The sequence below is a fragment of the Solea senegalensis genome, linkage group LG6, assembly GCF_019176455.1.
Source record: "Solea senegalensis isolate Sse05_10M linkage group LG6, IFAPA_SoseM_1, whole genome shotgun sequence".
NCBI classification, from domain to species: Eukaryota; Metazoa; Chordata; class Actinopteri; order Pleuronectiformes; family Soleidae; genus Solea; species Solea senegalensis.
Window position 1 is genome coordinate 4,461,402 of NC_058026.1, and position 20,953 is coordinate 4,482,354.

The 20,953-nt window shown below is 41.0% G+C and overlaps 1 protein-coding gene across 2 annotated transcripts in view; it reads right to left on the bottom strand.

Moving 5' to 3' along the window:
* Positions 1–943: 943 nt before the first annotated feature.
* Positions 944–20,953, bottom strand: part of rgl3a (ral guanine nucleotide dissociation stimulator-like 3a) — a 28,017-nt gene continuing 8,007 nt past the window's right edge. For both annotated transcript variants that reach the window (XM_044029263.1, XM_044029264.1), the window contains 16 exons: positions 17,617–17,906; positions 14,631–14,675; positions 14,274–14,443; positions 12,688–12,848; positions 12,282–12,593; positions 12,088–12,191; positions 11,908–11,992; positions 9,831–9,905; positions 7,164–7,250; positions 7,016–7,048; positions 6,808–6,929; positions 6,632–6,727; positions 5,646–5,781; positions 5,294–5,554; positions 2,981–3,095; positions 944–2,581 (listed from right to left, as the gene is read on the bottom strand). In XM_044029263.1, the coding sequence (XP_043885198.1) occupies positions 2,427–2,581; positions 2,981–3,095; positions 5,294–5,554; positions 5,646–5,781; positions 6,632–6,727; positions 6,808–6,929; positions 7,016–7,048; positions 7,164–7,250; positions 9,831–9,905; positions 11,908–11,992; positions 12,088–12,191; positions 12,282–12,593; positions 12,688–12,848; positions 14,274–14,443; positions 14,631–14,675; positions 17,617–17,906 (2,247 nt within the window). In that variant the 3' untranslated portion in view covers positions 944–2,426. The remainder of the gene's footprint in view (positions 2,582–2,980; positions 3,096–5,293; positions 5,555–5,645; positions 5,782–6,631; positions 6,728–6,807; positions 6,930–7,015; positions 7,049–7,163; positions 7,251–9,830; positions 9,906–11,907; positions 11,993–12,087; positions 12,192–12,281; positions 12,594–12,687; positions 12,849–14,273; positions 14,444–14,630; positions 14,676–17,616; positions 17,907–20,953) is intronic.

The following is a 20,953-nucleotide window of genomic DNA, read 5'->3' on the forward strand; positions in this document are numbered from 1 at the left end:
TTAATTTGAAGCCTCACAACTGTGCTGTGTCCTGTTTTGAGAGGCTCTTTTCATTTTTTGGCCCACAGCGTTTTAGTTCATGTAATTTCTTACAGCACTCGCTCAGTGAACACTGAGTAAACAAAGCAAAAAAAACCACTTTATTTCCTACTCAACCTGGTTCCTATTATTTGATTTTGCAAATATGACTTGTGGGGTTTTGTCTGAAGAAATGTATGTATTCCATTTTTTGGTTTAGGGATAAAAATAAGATCACAATTATCAAAACTATCCAATAGCAAAACTCCTCCCAGACTCTAGTATTTGATGTCATTTAAGTTAAGAATGACGACAATGAACTTGTTGTGTGACTTCCTGCATAAGCAGTGAAACTGTGTACCTGTCGCTTATCACATGCAGGCGACTTGATAGCTTTGTTCTCCACTTGACCTGAGCAGCTGAACAAAGGAACACAAACCAGTAACACCGCAGCATTTACCTGTAGGTGCACACACACACACACACACACACACACACACACACACACACACACACACACACACACACACACACACACACACACACAGATGCTGGATCAGCAGTCGTTCTTAGAAAGAAGAGAAGAAGTGTTTGATGAACTGAGAGCAAGAAATAAAACGTGGTCTTTGCACTGAGCTGGAAAAAAATATGAAAGATACAGAGTTCCCACTTACGCACTGTGAACTTTGACCTCCCACGTTACTTCAGCGTAACGTCGTTGACGCGACTCGCTGCTCTTCTTCGTCAGATCGTCTTCACATCTGCCAAAAATGTAGGTCAAAGACTTAAAGGTTGACTGACTCAGGAAGAGTTTGTTGTTGTGCTGAAACAGAAAAGCATTTTAAGCGTTTGTGTCTGGCTCCACCTAGTGGACAACTACACACACAACGCCCTTCCATTTCTACCTTGATAGAAGTTCAGAGGATCGATGTTAAATAGACTTTATTTAATGCTAATTATACACAGAAAGTGCTTAGAATAAACTTTAAAAGAGAAGAATCTGCTGAAATAAAAACAGAACAGAGAATAAATTATCACATGCACAACATTGAAAACACAGAATACAGTACATGCTTGACAAGAACATAGATTCATAATAAGACTCAAGACAGACAGAGGTGATAGAAATCACTCTCTGACTCCTCCTCCTTCATTCGCTGCAGCTGCCACATGTTATTAACCATTAACTTTTACTTCGTTTAGGTAACGTTTAACCAACCAACATAGCTTTAAAAATGTGACTCAGTGACGCAGAATACTACACAGAACTCAGTCAGGTCTTTCTTTTAAAATGTAGACAAGTGTAAATCAACTGTGTCTACATCTCCAAGTGACTGGAATACTGAATATTAGGACCTGCGCAAAGCAGCGTGGAGGATTTCACATCACTGAGACAATCACATACTCAGGGCCGTGGTTCAGGGTGAGAACCACGGCCTTCACCAACAGTCATCGCACACACAATGTGTGCGTGTTTGTCTCCTGACACACATAATACCACACTCCAGGCAAGACCACGGCACGCATGCATTTAAAAGTGACGACAGACAGAGGAAACCTGCTTCCTCCATTCAAACTAATACATTTTTTGTCATTTCTGTTGAGCAGGTTTCTCAGAATAAAGGAGGATCTAACGTGCATATAAAACAAACAATACAGAAACACTATCATCACGTTTGCTCTAAAAGCTGAATACTGAAGTGCAATAAATAATTTAAAACTGATAAAACTACATTAAAACACCTACTGCAACAAGGGCATTTTCACATGTGACCCAGATCCACAGGTCAACAATCATTTACTCATCACCTGACTGTGAACATCGAGTTCAGTAGGTGAGAAACTCGGCAGCTCCTGTTCCTGGTTCAAACAGAAATGTCGAGAAGCTACGTCTCCCTGTGCGTAGCCTCTGATTCTGCAGCCGCAGTGAAGTCATGACCAGACCTGCTGCTCCTGGTGTATGTAACCGGCTGCAGTGAACGCCAGAGCGTCACTAATCATAATGCATACAATAATGTGTTCATCTAAGGGAAAAAACGGCTCTGGGTTCTGTGATTCATTCAATCCGCAGTGAGGTCGAGATGACACGCAACCACCCTGCACTCTGGTCCTCTCTCGCTCTCTTTTCTCTCTTCTACGTACACTATTATCCCTTAAATACTTCAGCCTCTCCAGAATAAATCATATTTAACCTCCTCTTGCCGAGAACTCCTTCCATTTTTGTTCAAAACTCTCGGGTTTGTCAAGATTCTCGTATCTGCTGCACGGTCACCACCTCATCGTGATCTGCAGATGCAAACAATCAATCACAGCTGGTGCTGTTGTGTTGTTGTTGTTGTTGTTGTTGCAGTCGAACAGCTCGCGTTTCCTCGCTGAAATCCTAATCCTCGAGTCTGGACAGATGCTTATCACTTGGCGTGTCGACGCTTGGCTGGAACTCCAGGACTGAAAACAGAGCCAAGATGTCTCCCGCGGTTTCCCCGGTGCTGGCGCAGGACAAAGTCGTAGTTGGCAGTGTTGCACATGGCGTAAAACACGTTGGCTTTGTCGGGGATCTGGAGCTCTGCAGCACAAAGAGAAACAAGGTTATGCCAGTGTTCGCAACTTATTAGGCCCTATTTAAACAATTTATAGGGCGTGACCTACTCCAATTCTACAATTTCCTACTTTTCTAATAATTATATGTAACACAATATCCCCATTTTATATCAATTTTAGAAAGAATGATAGCATAAATAAATTAATTTCCAAATGTTCCCGTAGAGTTCAATACAAATGTTGTTCTTCTTGCGACAAGTGGAGTCGCCCCCTGGTGGCTTCACTTTTCAAACTGAAAGCTTACAGTATGTCCACTTTCCATGTAAACAACATAATCAAAAGAAATCTCCTTACTGGACTCAATCAATTCACATTTTGAGCAGGTAAACACCTCGACCTTGACATGCCCTCAGGAGACATTCACCTTTCCCATTGCTGAGCATCTGATAGAGGCTGAAGTCGTGGCAGCTGACGTCGTCCATGTTGTGCTTTTCAACAGCTCTCTGGATCACCTGGGGTGTGTGATCCTGACTGGTCAGCTGGTGGTGAGCAAATGTCAGCACAAAGTGTCAGCTTTGAAAATAAAAGGTGTGCAAAGCCCGTATTTGTTGTCCGTATTCTTGCCTTGAATAATGTCATTTACATATCAAGCACATTCAGGAAGTTCTTAGACCTCTTCATTTTTTCACATCAACACTAAAAACGCTGTGCCATTCTAACCACTACACCAACCGTGTGGCCTTGTACTCAGACCCTTATGACACAATTTAGCTCTGGTGTTTCCCATTTACTCCTGACCTGTAAATCTGAGCATAAATCAAACCATGAAGTCGGTGGAGCTCAGATCTGGGGAAGCCACAAAGTAAAAATCTTAAAATCTTTGAAGCACTGAAGTTTGTGACCTCCACAACTCTGAAATGCAGACTGTGACTCTCTGGTATGATGAGACCAGGAGTCGACCAGGAGTTGGATAAAAGCTGAGGAAACACTGAAAAGAGTAAAGTAAAGAAACCTCAGGACCTCAGCCTGGGTCAGAGACTCACCTTCACAAACAGGTCAGTGACCCTAAGCTCACAGCCAAGTTAACACTGGAGTGGTTTTGGAACAACTGTGGAATGACCTTGAGCAGCCCAAGAGGACTGACCGGAGCCTGAGGTGCAAAAAGCTGCTTCAACTAAACACAGAGTCAAAGGGTCTGAGTCAAATGTGTAGGATCATAACTCAAGGCACCTACCGTCTGTGTGTGTGTGTGTGTGTGTGTGTGTGTGTGTGTGTGTGTGTGTGTGTGTGTGTGCGCGTGAGAGAGAGAGAGGTCACATCTATAGGAAGCAAACATAAATGACATCACTTTATGACTTCTTCATGATACCATTAACTAAGTAATACTACTACTACTACTAATAATAATAATAATCATAACAATAAATACACTTAATACATAGTTAATACTATTAATATGAAAACTTGAAAACATTTTAGCACTGTTTTAAAAAAAATCACATGACAAAGTGCTTCACAGCATGAACAAATAAAAAAACAGAAACACAAAACAATAGTCAGTTTCAAAAATAAAGTTAGGGATAGGGTAGTACATAAAGTTATAAATTGCTTTTCTATAAAAGTGCATCTTAATTGACGGGTTTATAGTGTCAAACTGATGTTGACTGTGTTAACATCACATATGCATGCATGTTTATGGTTTAAAACCTGCTTGTGTCCCAAACTCTCTCCCAGAACTACTTTTCTCGGCTCTGAATCTATATTTTATTGATAGAATTATTATGCCTGCAGGGGCACATGGTGCCAAAAGGTCAAGGAAATGCAGAGACCACAGGGAGCCTTAAAAATCCTCAATACAAATATTCTCAAATCGACCAGTAGCCAGTGTAAGGTCGCTAAAACACGAAGGGTGATGTGATTGTGAACCTTTGGCTCTAGTTAAAGTTCTCGGTCTTCATAGTGTTCATATTATTTCTGGTTAAAACGAGCTGTGAGGGAGGAGGGTCTTGGTGCTGAGAGTGGACACAGGCGTCGTCATCATCATACTTAAACATGGAGAAGCAACTCGTGCTCCAACAGCCATTCAGCAGCTTTATGATTCATGCTGATACATAGACTGCTGCAATAGTGCAGGCAGTAAAGTAAAAGTGTCTCTGTAGCTCTAAAATGTAAAATATTTAAATATTTCAGAAATATTACTTAGTCTAGTATCTGTATAAACGTGCTGTCGAACCAGACACCAGAGTAAGCCTGACATGTTCCGGCAGGATGCCAGCAGATGGCAGTATTTATATTGCCATCTGCTGGCATCTAATGACAAGGACATTAGCTTTGTTTTGAGTTCAGATGAAGGAAGTTGGCATTCATTGTATTTTTAGGCGACAGTGTGAATTAATCTTAATCTTAGTCTGATAATCTGATGGACATCTGTGTGTCATCAGCAAGAGAAGCCTGGTCTGTTGATGATGTTCTCTGTGGGGTTTTATCATTTTCTGATCTCTGTGAACACACATGGTCACAGGGCACACTTTCATTTCAGACATGGTCTAGAGGGGGAGCACAAGTGGTTTTAGTTCAAAGCTCAGAACTCAGGGGAAACTGAGGTACGGAAGCACAACTTTTCAAAAACACTACCTCTATTCTACTAATACAAAGCTAAATGCAAAGCGGTAAAGTATTCCTTTAAACTAAATCAATAAACAGGCGGCCTCAGACATTACATAACCAATGTTCTCACCAGTATGCTCTTGTAGACGTTTCCATTGCTGACAGACTCCACGCTGACCCTGATGATGCACGAGTCAGCGACCTGTTTGTTGTAGAGGGGCAGCGAGGCCTGAGAGGAGCAGCTGGAGGAAGGCGACTCCGGGCTCAATGCCAGAGACGAGGAGCTGAGGTCTGGGTGAGAGGAGCTGCAGCAGGAGCTGGAAAGGCTGGGAGAGGAGGAGGAGGAGGACGAGAAGTCCTCTGCTACATTGTGGAGAGAACCTGAGAAAGACTGAGGGGAAGACAGAGGAGAACATGATAATATTCTGTAGCTACGTCAAAACAAAAGTTTACACACACACAAGAGTGGAGTGTAAATGTACCTTGAGTTTGAGCCTGAGGGGCGAAGGCTGAGGGCCTGAGAGGTCCTCCATGTCTGAACTGCTGGAGCCAGAAGACGACACACTGATCTGATCGGCGTGGGTCTTCCTCGTGGAGCTGTCACTGGCAGCTCGCAACCTGCACACACACACACACACACACAATTAAAGCTTTTGACTGAATCACACAAAAAATATACCAACATATGCCACAAAAATTCAAAGCGTAAATACAAATGGACTAATAAAATAATTCATTTACAAATTGTGCTCGAAACTCTGATTGTATACAATTACTTGTATTTTTAAATTTTTAAGCTTTATCATTTATTATTCATGTGACACTTGTGACCCCTAAATAACAAAACTCAAATAATGAGTTTCCAATGTTCACAGTTGATTAAGAGACGTGCGTTTCGTTTATCAATAAAAACATGAACATTACACAGTGTTTGTTTGTTGGGCGACAGGATTTAGATCAAACACTCACCAGACAGTTCATTGGGTATGTTACATCACATTACATTATATTACATGACATGTCATTTAGCAGACGCTTTTATCCAAAGCGACTTACAATAAGTGCATTTAAACATTTGGGTACAATATGTATGTCTAATCAGCAGCTTCTTAACTCAAATATCTAACCAGCCCATCACGTGGCAGCAACTCAAGTGTTTCATGCTCAAAAATTCACAGAGATTTACAGGTCAGAAAGTCAAAATTGGTCACCATTGCCTTGTTGATGCCAGCGATCAGAGGAACATAATCAGACTGCTTCAAAATGATGGAAAGGTGGCAGTACCTCATAAATCAGTATGAAGACGGTCATCTCTGAATGCACAACACATCGAAACTTAAAGCAGATGGTTCAGCCACTTTAATTGGTGTCCAGTGTACCTAATCAAGTGGCTGGTGAGTGTATACTCATTCATTTTAAATGATCTAGTATGAACCACATTTACGTAAAACGGATCCCTCACACTTACGAGGCCAGTTTCTTTGTGAGCAGACGGCTGCTCCATGAGGTGGGGGGACTGGGACACGGGTCCACTGGAGGCTCCAAGTCCCGGGACAGCTCATAGCTTCAGACGACAAAGAAACACAGATTAGGAAAAAACAGATTAAACAGATTAAATTGTCCTCATATCGTACTGTGTCGCACCTCTCCTGGTCTGTGAGCAGCGTGTGTGCCTGCAGCCACGCAGTGATGTGAGGGTTCACTGGGAAGCTGTAGTGGGAGCAGGACATTTGAAGCTGTCGGATCTGGGAGAGAATCTCAAACTCCTGGAAAACAAGAGAGAGAAAAAAAATTCAACTTGGGCATTTTGGTAGTTGTTCACGTGAAGCAACCACTAGGAGGCGACACCTACCCGCCTGCGTTTCTCAAAGTTGATGAGTCCACCCTGTGTAAAAAAGGAAAAACAAGCAAGTGTTATATGGCATCATAAATCTACTGCAGTCCAATAGAACGAGCAAACAAAAACAACAGGTGGCTTTGTGGGTGTAATGTTTACTCACCTCTACAGTGTCAGTGAGTGCTGTGTCCAGCATGGTGAGACACGTCAGGTAAGTGCCCAGGTACGGCACAACGCCACCGCCGTGGTTCTGCGGAAAGAAATCAAGAATCAAGAATTTTTTATTGTCATTATGAGGACATAACGAGATTTTGCAGCGACTCCCAGCTTAAATGCACACAATAAAATAACAAAGAATAACAAAACACTTAAATAACACACAACAAAATGTAAAACACAACAAAATAAGTGAGTGACGTTTTTAAATATAAGTCAGATCATGTCGTGCCATGGAGTAATGAGTGAGACCGAAAGACAATATTTTTAATTTAACGTGTAAACGGCGTGAACCCTCTAAATGTTGCTGAAAGTGAGACTGATCTTATCACTATACACATTTGGCTTTGGTTGCCAACAGAAGATGGCCTCCAACATGAGAAGGGCATAAAGATTTACAGTCACTTTACGGCCACTTTATTAGGCACACCCGCTCAACCGCTTGTTCACACAAATATCTCACCAGCCAATCACATGGCAGCAAAAAAATGCATTCATGTCAAGAGCATCTGCTGAAATTCAAACTGAGCATCAGAAGTGTGGCACGGTTGTTGTTGCCAGACAGGCTGGTGTGAGATTTTCAGAAACTGCTAATCAACAGGAAATGTTCTCGTACAACCATCTCTCGGGTTTACAGAGAATGGTTCAAAAACAGAGAAAATCTCCAGTGAGCACCAGTTGACTGGTTAAATCCCAGACCAGCTCTAAATGAGAAGAAGGCAATAGTAAAAAAGTACCTGGTACCAGTCACTATGCTAATGGAAATGGATTTGTATCAGCATGTCTCCTCACCCAAGTCAGTACTGTACATCTTTGTATTATTTAAATGACTATTTAATGATCTAATTCAGGGGTGTCAAACTCAAATCCATCACGGACCAGTTTTAATAAATTTGGAGTGGTCACGGGCCAAAACAAAAATGTATTAAAAAACCTGTTTTAATTTGTTTTTGTTTTTGTGTATTATTTAAAAATTAATTTTTTTGTTCTACTTTGATGCTTGATCAAACATCACCTCAAGTAGAAAAATGTTGGGCTCGATCTAATTTTATTTTAAGATATGATATCTGATTAAAATATTGTCAAAAAATAAATGACCAAAAAATAAAAAATGTGTATGTGGTGTAAAGGTAGATTGTACTCTTTGATTACCGACGCCGCCTCATACCACAAAATAAATACTGTTTGTTTTTCTGCATCAATCTTTTACCTTCTGAACATTTAAGGATCATTTGTGGCTATTTCTCAATCTGCTTAATCTCACTTGTAGTAGTAATTAAACACTAATGTAAACACCATTGGCGGGATGCCGTCATTTTGCGGATAATAACATAATTGACATGCACTGTGAAAATGCAGTTATATATACTATTTAAAGCAACATAGATTGATTATAAGGCAACTTTTTTTAAGATCAATTAAGCACTCGCAGCCACGTAAAATGACGTGGTTGGCCACATCTGTCCTGGGGGTTTGATATTGACACATGTATAAGGTGCTGTATAAGACCGGCGGGTCAATTCCAGTTGTCATTCGTTATGGCCTTGCGGGCCAAATATAATTACACCAGAGCCAGAGTTTGACACCCCTGATCTAATTCTAGTAGAGCGGAAACAATTAATCGATGAATCAGTTATTAACTATTTTGATAATTGATTAATCGGTTTGAAGCTTTCTTCATGATTAAGCTTCTTAAATGTGAATATTTTCTTAACTTCTTTGCTCTGGATAACAAAGAAATCTTTTAAAGTCAATCATTTTGGTTTGTGGACAAAACAAGACGTTTGAGAACATCGTCATTTCCAGGTTTGACGAACACAATCAACATTTTTACATTTAATGGACCAAACGATGAATCGAGAAAATAATCGACAGATTAATTGATTATGAAAATAATCATTAGTTGCAGCTCTGAATTCATCTGATGTCATGACCAGATCCTTTTCCCATGTTTTCTTAAAAAGGTAATACAGTCCCATAATCCAGGGCCTGAAACTGAATCATCATGGGATACATACAGTACAGTAGAGATCACTGACACATCATCTATCTTCTCTGCAGCTATGAGAGCACTTGACTGAGTCGAGGACGGGATCGTGAGATATCAAAATGTTCAGTAGAAGGGGCAGATGTAAGCTAATGAAAATGACATTTAGGCTCATCCATGAGCAGCTGTTTGACCTCAGTGCTCTAGATGATGAAACTCAGACAGCGAAGATGGTGCCAATCAATCAATCCTAATACAAGCTGTAGACAGGCAGGTGACAACAAAAGATGATGACTTTTTTAACATTTATACAGCCTCACCCACATCGTTAAAACTGTGGCAAACAGTGTGACAATGTGTACAATAAAATGCTGTAATAAACAGATGGAGAATCCATTTGCAACGACCCAACCCTTTTATCAGTGTGCTTACTTTTTCTATTAAAAGAAGAGATAGGAAAAGAAAAGGGAAGTGGGAATCTGATGTTTATTTTAACATCAGTTTGAACACATGTGCCTTGCAGACACAAACACTCCTCTTCCTTTCGATTTTTACTGCCACACTCATATTGTGTTGCTTTAAAATTTAGGAACAACGAGGTTATTGTCAGAGAAACTCTTTTCTTACCACGTGTCTGGACACTGAGCAGAGCTGTGGTGACTTGGAGCCTGCGCTGACATCGCTGTCCGGGTGACTTTCATTCTGCAGAGAATGGACAACAGAATTGAGAAAGTCAAATCCAGAGAGAGGACAAGGTGTTGGACAAACACGTAACATAATTGTTCTCGCTGACATGGATGAGGGAGTTTGACGCTATATGTCAGGACAATGTGTACCAAGTGAATGCTGTCGTCATAGTTGCCGCCCATTGTTTTATTTGTGCCCTAAGGTGCGTACTGCGTGTACAATAAGTACTGTGGGTGTGTTACGTGTGTAGAGAATGTACTCATTAAAGCCATCACTGCTTATTACTACTGGTTCCAAACAAACCGCATTCAAATTATTATAAGACTGGCACTTAAATTATGGAATCCTGTCCTGGTCACTCCCAATGACAATCTCAGCCTCTTCAGCTCTACCTCTAGTTTATCAGGCAGTGCCACTTTACTTTTACTGCCATCCTTCTGTCACACATCACCCCTGACACTCGTCTCCACCCACTCCACCCTGCCTGCACTATCTTCTTCATCTTCTTTGGATGGTTGACCCCAGGTATTTAAACTTGTAATGGAAAATAACACTTATTCCTGACATTTCTTGCATAGTTCAGTTCAAACACTTCATATCTAAACATTCACACCAAACTGGGTAATGCCCACTGTTCCTGAGACCCAAGGCCATATTTCTCTTTTCACAGGCACCTTTTGTGTGCTACACAGATGATTTCATGACGTGAGAACGGGCTATAAAACTAGGAGTCAGCAATCCATTTAATAATATTTGAAGCAAGTGCCTTCTTGGCCGAGAAAAGCAGAAAAATATAATTTTGGCTCATGGAGATGAACTCGCAGAATGCACTGCGCTCGCTGCTCCACGAGAGTCTCGCTGTCTCAAGCTTCAAAGCAGACGGCAATCAACTGTATTGATTGATTGACTGATTGATTTTAAATATCTTGGCACAGTTCTTGACAGCCAGTTGAACTTCTCAGAGTATGTTTAAAGATTTCACAGCTACTTCATCTTCTTAGATCATTGAGCTGTCTTGGGGCCAATTCCCAGACCGTGGAACTTAAGTGTGTGTCTTCACTTTCGATTTTCCTGCCTGGTTTGGTGGCTTAAGTTGCAGGTGCAAATGTAAATTAAACAGGACTGTGTCCTTGGCGAGCAAAATTGTGGGAAAACCACAAAAGCCTCTGAGCCAACTTTACACAGAAAGGACGAGGAAGAAAGCCAGAAAAAAATTGGCTGACGGCTCATATCCACATTCTGCTTAGTTTCAGCTTCTCAAGTCTGTTTTGTCGTCTGTATTTGGTGAGACAAAGACAATATTCCATCTTGCTGGACAATAAAGATGTATTCTATTCTATTCTATCTGCCTCTTTTAGTGACAATGGTAGATTTAACAAGTGCAGTTTATTTATTTCTAAATGTAAATCGTCCTATTAATATTTTCGTATGTCCACTGCGACCCTCCATAACTTGCTTTGCAAGAAAGCCTCTCGACTCAAACGTGCGGCGTCCCACGGTGCGCCAGCGAGTGAAGCCAAGCGTCTGCCAGTCACTCTCCATTTTCTGGCTGCAGGGATAAGCCAACAAAGACCTGGCAGCCAGTTTTATAAACTCTTTCTGATCATTTCCCTGACTTTACGAGTGGTATTGCTCCGTTTTTGTGCATCATCACAAGCTCCCCTGCAAGGTGCACAATGATGGACAAAATTAACACATAGTACAGACAGAAGGCTGCACCCGTCTCCATCTTTTGTGAGTATAAATCAGCCATAAGTCCCCTCCCACGGTCCACGGGGATTAGACACTCTAAATTGACTGTAGATGTGAGTGTGAGAGTGGATGGCCCTGTGATGAACTGTCTCCCCTCTCTCTCTCTCTCTCTCTCAGCTCCGAACAGAGAGTCATGTCTGATCTCTAATTGATCGCGTCGTTTTCTGTTTTTCTTTCTTTTCATTAAAATATGCCCTGCCAATATCTCAGAATAATTAGGCAGCAGGATGATTCCACATTGACCCACAAGTGCAAATGTATTTACCTCCACGAGGATCTCTCTGGTGGCGAGCACACAGTTTTCATCAGGAAAAGTCTCACACAAGTGGTCAAAGGTGTTCATGCTCTCCCTGAAACCACAACATTTTTCAGTTTATTATGATAAATCTTTCTGTAGAGTCAGTTCTGGCAGTTTATTTATTGTAATTTGAAAATGTTTGCTGACCTGCAGACAGCAGCCCATGTCTTCTTCAGGCGATACACAGCGTTGGACTGCAGGGCTGACAGGATGGCCCTCAGTGAGGAGAAATTCTTCAGCTCTCTGCACTCCTGCACAAGCACATGATACGGTTTTGGTATAATTTTGTTCATTCGCATGTTAATTTTTGTTACATGAAGTTGATTGTTTTCCATGCTGACCTGTGCAACGGCAATCCACCACTCAATGATGCGTGCTCTGTGGACGGGGTTGGTATGTGAGCAGTGAGGTGAGCTCGGGGCGGTGGACGGGTACAGGAAGCCAGGGGAGGAGCTGGGTGATGAGATGGGAGAGGAAGTGGAAGGGCTGGGTGAGGACGGGCAGAGGAGTGAGGTGATGACACGGTTGGTGACAGCGTTGAACTGGGAAATGGTGGCGCGGACAGTAGGCGCCAGGTTTCTGTTTTCCTTCTTGTCACGCTGGGACCAGACGCAGCCCAGGCAGTGGAAGGGCACCACTCTGACAAAGAGGACCTAAAGAGGAGAGGATGATGAAGAGATGCTTTATGACCAAATGACCCACTCAGACGTGACATTGAGCTTTCAGGAATTTGTTAATGAAACTTACAGCATCCAGTCTGGTCAGCTGCTCTGCTATTTCTCCCACAGGAAGGTCCATAAAGCTGTATTTGTCTTCATCTTTCCTGGATGGCTCTCCTCCATCTATCTCATCTCTGGGCTCCTGCTCCAAAGATTTACTGCTGAGCTGTGACGAAGAGCAGCTGCGATCTGTCAAACACATCACATCATAAATGACAATGACCCCGGCTGCTCCATGGATACTATAAATAATGCAATAATGTGTAATTAAAACAAAATCCTCATAAAACATTTTTGCTCATCCCTGTATCAGAACAGTGACTGTACTGATATGAAATTTAAATTAAACATTTAAAACAACATTTTCTTTATTTAAGCTGTAATGTGTAGCTTTTGTTGTTGTTTATCTTCCGGAACAGAATTTTTTCATTTTTATGCAACAAATAAACAAATAAATTGTATGCTATCTGTGTTGTACTGTTGGACAAGTAGTTAACGCAGATATGGCCTTTGTAGATATCATCAGTTGGGAATGTTCTGGACAGGGATGTTACTGAGTGAAGGTCTTAGATAACTTAATGTAGTTGGTTTCTTTTAATCCACGCACTAGTAGATATGGGAGCAGTAAGTTACTTGAAAGCAAGTAAGTACGTGTTAGTTTCTGACCATCTGCTCAATATTAGGCCTAACATAACTTTCACATTTAGTTGCTTCCATTCAAAACATAGTTCTACTTTCCTGAAGTCCATAAGCCTTCTACAGATTGGGGGAATTAACTGTGCAAGCACTATAGCAGTTATCCAAGCTTCTCTTCTCGCTCCAATGAGCCAATGAAGCTTATCCTCCAGAGTTCTCTCCATCAACAGTTCTTCTAGATTCCACCTCTGCAGCTTTAAACACCTCCCTCTCTTCCGCCATCATATCAGCAGAGTAATGGCTAAAATGTATGCAATTCTTTAAAAGGCATTTCCACTTATGCATCTTATGACATATGCATATCCATTTATCTCCAGTAATTAAGTTATGTTTAGTTTCACTTTACCTTTTCGGATGATTGATTCAGTTATGGGAATATCACCCAATTATTTATATTAACATTACAAATGATGAATTGTACATGTACTATAACTTAACTTCAATTTTCACATAGTGGCTCTTATGAATATTACAAGGGCTAAAGACACTGGATTTATATTTTGTCCACAAATTAGGACAAATAAGATTAAAAGCAGGGGTTGAATCAAAAAACTGATATGGAGATGTGGTAATTGGTAAGTAAAATGTACAAATATGTTGACACAAGCCCCAGGTCTTGGTGAAATAATTATTTGAAGGTAATGAAGGTCTACAATATTGATGTAGTGTGTAACATTTGAATATAAACAAATGTCCACTATATTTACACCCTTGTCAAATAAGGTCACACAATGTAATCAAGCCTATCACCTTTGTTCTCATGTTGCCCACAACATTAAAGCACTGCATACAGAGTAATGCATGCGTTCAGTAGGACTGCACAATCATATTTTAACCATGACCACAATTCTGGCTAAAATATTGCCAGTAATGAACAAATGTGTGAATTGTGCGACTGCACATTAGCGTCTTCTTTACCTTGTTCCTGGAGCCTTTTGAGCAGAGACTCTGCAGTCTGGGCCAAACGTCTGAAGCAGAGGCGATGCCGCAAGTGCACACCCAACAGCCTAAGGGCCTGGTACAGAGGAGGCTCATGGAAATCTTCACTGTAGTCCTCCAGCCACATCTGAATCACTGAAGGTAAGGTACTGAGGAGAGAAAGGCGAGGTTACTGCTGATGGCCTGGACAACTTTGCCATCATTTGTGGACAATTGATTTAAAAACATTATAACAAGTGTTACTTTGTGGGGCAAAGTTTACTGAAGTATACGACATGTTCAGCTTTGATTTTCATCCATTTGACTCAATTCATGTCAAAAGTTGGCGAGTCTCACCTGTGAGGGCAGATGCTGTTGTCCAGGTTGGTGACTGAGTCATCTCTGTGGAAAAGGAAAACACGGTTACTGAGAAGTGAACATCAGTGGTGGAGTGACAGATTAACCTGGTGACACAAAATATCCTGTAAATAAGAAACGTCCGTGGACTGATCCCCTGTAACTGTTGATCGGTGGAAACTTTTAAATCCCTGCAGAGGCACTGTGTGGCCCTGTTAAAAAGTGTGGAGACAAAAATCATAGCACCCATCTAACAAACATGATCAACTTTGAAACACATTTCTGGGTGCAAGGTCAAAATTGAACTGGGCACTATTTACAGACATATTTCTCTCGAAAACACATGTTAAATCAACCTGATGATACAATGTTAACAAGGCATTGTTGGCCCTGCTATTCTCCAACCTCATCTCTGTTAAAACCATGATCCACACACCATCAAACACACTCACAGCCCTTCATACTTCTTGAAATGTTCAAGGTCAGCTCAGCCAGAAAAAAAGGACACATTTTTGGTTTATATAACATCACCTATTTCAAAACAACTGATCAAGGTCACGACAATCCCTCAATGACTTCACTATCAGTCTCTGGACAGTGCAGTGGTCATAACATTCTTCATACCAGGTATGTGCTTTGGTGTAAGACTGTAAGGCTAAAGAATCAAACTCCATCTAAAGTGAGTGCTTGCTCCCTCATGTAGGATTCTACTTCTGCTCACACATAAAGACTGTGAAAACGGCTCTGCTCTCCAAAACCTGCAAGCTTTGCGAGCGAGATATCAGTTAAGATGAAACGGGACTTTTCTATTGTTGCGGAAACCTCAGCCTTGTGGTCCAAGTTTTATATCAATTAATTTTTAAATCAAAATGAGATCAAAGAATCTTTAAAATTACAGTGTTTATGCACAGTCTGAGCAAAGATATTGACATTAATAAGCTTTTTTTTTCTTTCCCTTTGAATATTCATAAATAGTATGTTATAGGAATAATGTTAAACAATGTGCGCCACTTGAATGCTACTGAAATGTTTTATTTAGGAGTATAGTGACAGCACTGAACTGTTTCCTGTACAAAATCGTGTAAGCCAAAGGAGGAAAAACACACTTCCCAGGTTGTCCTGAGCGTAAACCTCGCAGAGAGCTCACAGGAAACCTGTTGCCACCAGCACCGCAGATATGAGGGCAGCTGTTTGACAAATAAGACCTCAACCCAGTGTCAAAAAGGACACAGTGTGCAGCACACTGAGCACAGGTGAGCTTTAAGAACAGACAGACAAAAAGAAAATCATCTGCCCATTATCTACTCAACTCTACAAATGGACTTGTTGGTCTTTTTGTGTCTAAACCTGACTTTCATGAGTTGCGGTCGACAAAGACACGCCTACTGTCAATGTCTTAGCCAAATCAAATCCCTGCCAGCTTCACCACTTTCAATTAAGTACACAAATTCCTTCGCTGGGTGTTGTAGGTATGGTCATGAACACTCTGGAATGAAACTAAGCGCGCAGATGTTTAGGTTTTTTTTTTAACTTGTGACGATAATACCTGTCACAGAAACTTGCACGGTGTCAACAGGGAGTAGCTTAGAGAATTACCGAAGAAACATAAGGAGGGTGTTGGTACGTCTGTCTTCATTTGAAATTGACGTGTTCATCTGGCATGTTGTTAAACCTGGTTTTGCATACAGTAGGCTTTTCTCATGCTCAGTGTATGCTTATTTCAAGTACAATAGAGCACAGGAACACACAACATGGGGAAAAATGATAAAAATGCACAGTCATGCCATAGGTATGACGGCACATTATTTTTACCATGGCGTTTAACTCCAGAGTGACTTATTATTTAAAATGTTGGGTTGCTGTTGGCTGTCTTAGGCTTCATTGGAAAAATAAACATATCTAGACTTTTAAAGACAAGATTATAATCATTGCCGTACTAATTTGGTTGACACAATTTGCATAGATCACAGTTGCAGCCATTTGAATTAGGTTAAGATATAAATCATAACAACCCCAAATGTAAATTTTTGCTTCCTATCGGGAATTGTGTGACTGTGTCCAATAACATTTAATCAAAATATTGTGATTTAATGAAAACAAGTAACACATTAAGAATACTAGTCGTTCATTCATTCATATTATTCATATTATTTTATCAGAAATTCATGGATTAAGGAATTGGTACAGATTTATCCTGAGAAAAAAAATATGGCAGATCTGTTTTTCTGATTTAGACGAGAAGATTGAAGGCATTGGTGTCCTATGATCTGGAGTCTTTGTGGTCACAACATGAGCGGCCGGCAACAGAGAGGTCACACACAACATGGGTTTTCATGTTGTGTAGTAGGAGAAGCTCAGTGATATGGTCAATTTTAAATCTAATTTAGTTGTGTGTCATTTTAATTTAATGAGCTGTCTTGGCCAGGTCTCCCTTCCGAAGTCAAGAGACTTTCTGGTTAAATAAAAGGTTAAAATAATAAATAAATATGTGGTGACTAACACAAGGAGTAATGTGTGAAAACAGGATTCATATAGATCTGATTCATGTCTATAGGTTGATCTCTGAACATTTACTGAAGCAGTGCTGTCTGCGATCTGTCCAGGTATTGTTTTTTTTTTGGTATTAGACGTCATTCTGTACAGCACTTTGGTTCAACCTCGGTTGTTTTTTTTAATGTGCTCTATAAATAAACCTTGAGTTGAGTTGTGAACAAAGAACAAAGCATTAGCTGGCACTATCAGCTAATAAAATTCCCTCAATAAACAACAACTAGTAATTTTGACACCTTAACCAACGCGTCACATTTTGACAGAGCTGGGTTATGCACTTAACTCACAGGTGTGAGTACATTAGAGTCTTTAGTGCTGCAGTAAACAGAGTAAAATAATGACCTAGTATATGGGCTCACTGATCAGCTGACTGTGCCCACATGGTTTTAACTAACATACGTCTCAGTTCAGAGCCTCTTTGCAGATCATTTCTCACCTCTGAAAGAGCAGCTCAATGAGGGTGCTGGTCGAGGTGAAGGCCTTGTAGGTGGAGAGGAAGATGCGAGTGAAGTCCCGCTCCTGGTGTTCAGGGCCCAGCAGGTGAGTGACCAGATACTCAAGGGTGGCGGCCTTCAGCCGGCGCACTTTCACCGTGTGGTACTGGACAAAGCTAAAAGTTGTAGGTAGCTCCGCGTTGTCGGGACTCGAGAGCACGGGCTCCCTGCGCAGTGTAATGCCGTACACCGCGCCGTCCTCCTCCTCTTCCCCCCATTCTTGCACTGGATCCTGCAGGAGAGAATGCAATGTCATCAAGATCTGGGAAAACACTAATGCAAATACACAATATTATGTTCTAATTCTCTTTTTTCTTTGTGGTAGCAAAGGTCACAGCTTTATGTAAGTGTCACATAATGAATAATGGAAAATTAGTAAAAAAAAAAAGTATTTGTGTTTTTCTTCCTCAATGCAAAAATTAGACAAAGCTACGTATTGTTTTTAATTCCCTAAACTTAATAACTAAAAACATAGCTTTCTATAAAGTCACTAAGCTTTTCGAGGTTGGCTGCTTAACGGAATTATCGTGAGAATGTCACGTACGTATCTGCAACAAACACCACATGACATTCTTCATCCTTCACTTTTGACCCAGACAAGACACCGAGTTTCTGCACGAATGACTTGGCTGAGAGTCATTCACTCTGTGACGTGTTTATACACAAACAGAGGGATGTTGAAGCATTTTTTTCTTTATTCGATTATAACACAGTAGGCGCTCAAGAGAGAGATCCAGGTATTATTGCATGGACATGATCTGGTCATGACGAGGGCTCACTACCGTGTGAAGTATATGGACAACTATAATATCACAGTAATGAGCCGTACGACAGCCTTTACTTACACTTCACATTTATCCCTAGAGTACAACACTGTGTTCTTAACGTGATAGGAAACATATCTGCAGGGAAACAGACTACAACACGACAGGAACACGATGCAGCTGCTGACTGTTGACATGACAGTCGGCAGGGCAAAGGAAACGCTCCAGGAAAACAGATGACACTTTTAGCTTTTGAAAGAAAAAAACAACATTCAGACAGCACTGATGGAGAAGTTTATGGTCCCTGACGACCAGCCATCTTCCACATCTGCAGCCAATGATGCAAACGTCAGCATATTTAACGACAGTATTGGAGCGGTGTGTGGAGGTACAGTCATACGGGGGATAAGGATGCACTACTGGAAGGCCACAGTGCTCACTACCCCCACACAATGAGGGACTGATGCACCAGTATTGGACCTCATGGCGAGATTTGTGGGAATTATGCACTTAAATGCAGAGTTGAATTCAAGTGAAGTAAATTTGACTTATACAGCCCAACATCAGAAACAGTTTGTTCAATTCCTCTCCATCTTCAGACCCTCACATCAAGAGAATAGGAAAAGGGATAAAGCTTAGGAAGGGCCACAGAGTATGAAGTAATGAAAGCATTCACAGGTAGATTTCTCTACAGGTGGCAGAGCAAATGCTTTTGCATCGTCTGTCGACGGATTTGTAGGCAAATTGTAGTGGGTCATGTGTCGTGGGCAGGGAGGATGTAAGGTGAGCTTTGACTGTCCTCTTGACGCACTACATGATGGTGGTGGTGAGTGCAATAGGAAAACAGCCATTTAAGCAGCTCACATTTTGCTTCTTTGGCACTGGGATTTCATTAGACCTGAAACAATTAATCTATTACTACAACTATTTTGATAATCGATTCATCGGTTTGAAGCTTTTTTCATGATTAAAACAAGATTTCCGATCTTTTAAGCTTCTTAAATGTGAATACTTTCTTAATTTCTTTGCTCTGGATAACAAGAAATCATTAATCATTAAAAGTCAATCATTTTGGTTTGTGGACAAAACAAGACATTTGAAAACATCGTCATTTCCAGGTTTGACGAACACAATCAACATTTTTTACATTTTTGGACATTTTATGGACCAAACGATTAATCAAATGTGTTTGACTCCGACAAAAAATACAGGTCAATATTCTTTCTGTCTCAGCCAGGTTCAAACAGATGCAGCCCGAGCCTAGGCAACATTATTAAAAAGCACAACAACAAGTGTCATTGCTACACAGATGGCATGCAGTTGTTTTTAATCCATGCAACCAGATGAAACAAATCAGCTTGAAGTTATTTCACTCAGTCCTCAAAAACATTAGCTGTCCATATCGTCACTTAGGATGGCAGCACCTTTCTGTTCCATCGTAATGGAACAGAAAGGATTCTAAAGGATTCTAGAAAAAATCCTTCCATTGATCCAAAATGCAAAGTTCTGACAGGAACACATCACTCCACATCACTTCAGTGTTAGCCTCTCTCCACTTGTCCCATGTGAAATCCAGAACACAATTTTAAATCCTCCTCCTCAAATGAATACATTTCTGATCAGGCCCCATCACACCTCAAGGAGATATAACGGTTTAGAGAGTCTGTAATGTAGAATGGGAGGAAGAGCCTTCAATTACCAGGCAGCTCTCATGTAGAAAAGCTACATAATGGCTCAGGTGAACCTAAAATTCTCCTTAGGACTAAGGTTAGTTGATCATTCCTTCCAAGCCGCAGCTCTGTGGCTTTAGAGTGCACTTCCCTTGTCTTTACGCTGCCCTGTGTCTGCTGATTCTTTTAAGAAAGCATTAAACACATCTATTTAGTCAGACTTTTAGCTTGAGTTGAATGGCTCTTATTCTCTTACTGATTGTTTTGACACTTATTTTTAGTGAGTCCACTTTCTCATAATCTCCCTTCATTTGCACATTTTATGTGCTGTGAAGCACTGTGATTTCTATCTGTGAAAAGTGCTATAGAAATAAACTTTGCTTGCTTGATATCCTTTGAGGACGACAGGGGAGGAAGCTGACAGCTGACAGTAGGGGAGAGACAGGGGTACATTCTGGACAGGTCAGCAGCCTACCAACCATTCTCACTTTCATTCAATTTAGGGCTTCAAAATAACCTGACATACCGGGAGTGCCGGGCAAAGGCAGACGCACACATATGTACACTGTAAACGCCACAAAGCCCCAACAACTATCTTGCTGTGAGGTTACTGTGCGAACCACTGCATTACCATGACTCAAAGACAGAGTATGAACCTTGAAGAAAGAAAAAAACATCTGCATTACTTACAAACCAGAGCCATGCATGCTCACTCACAACACAAACCACGCTGATGTCACAATAAAACAAAATGCAAACACCTGGCAACATTATCTGAAGCATAACATTTTCTTTCAGCTCTAATTATTATCAGTGTACAGTGTCAACACAGTGTGATATGATGT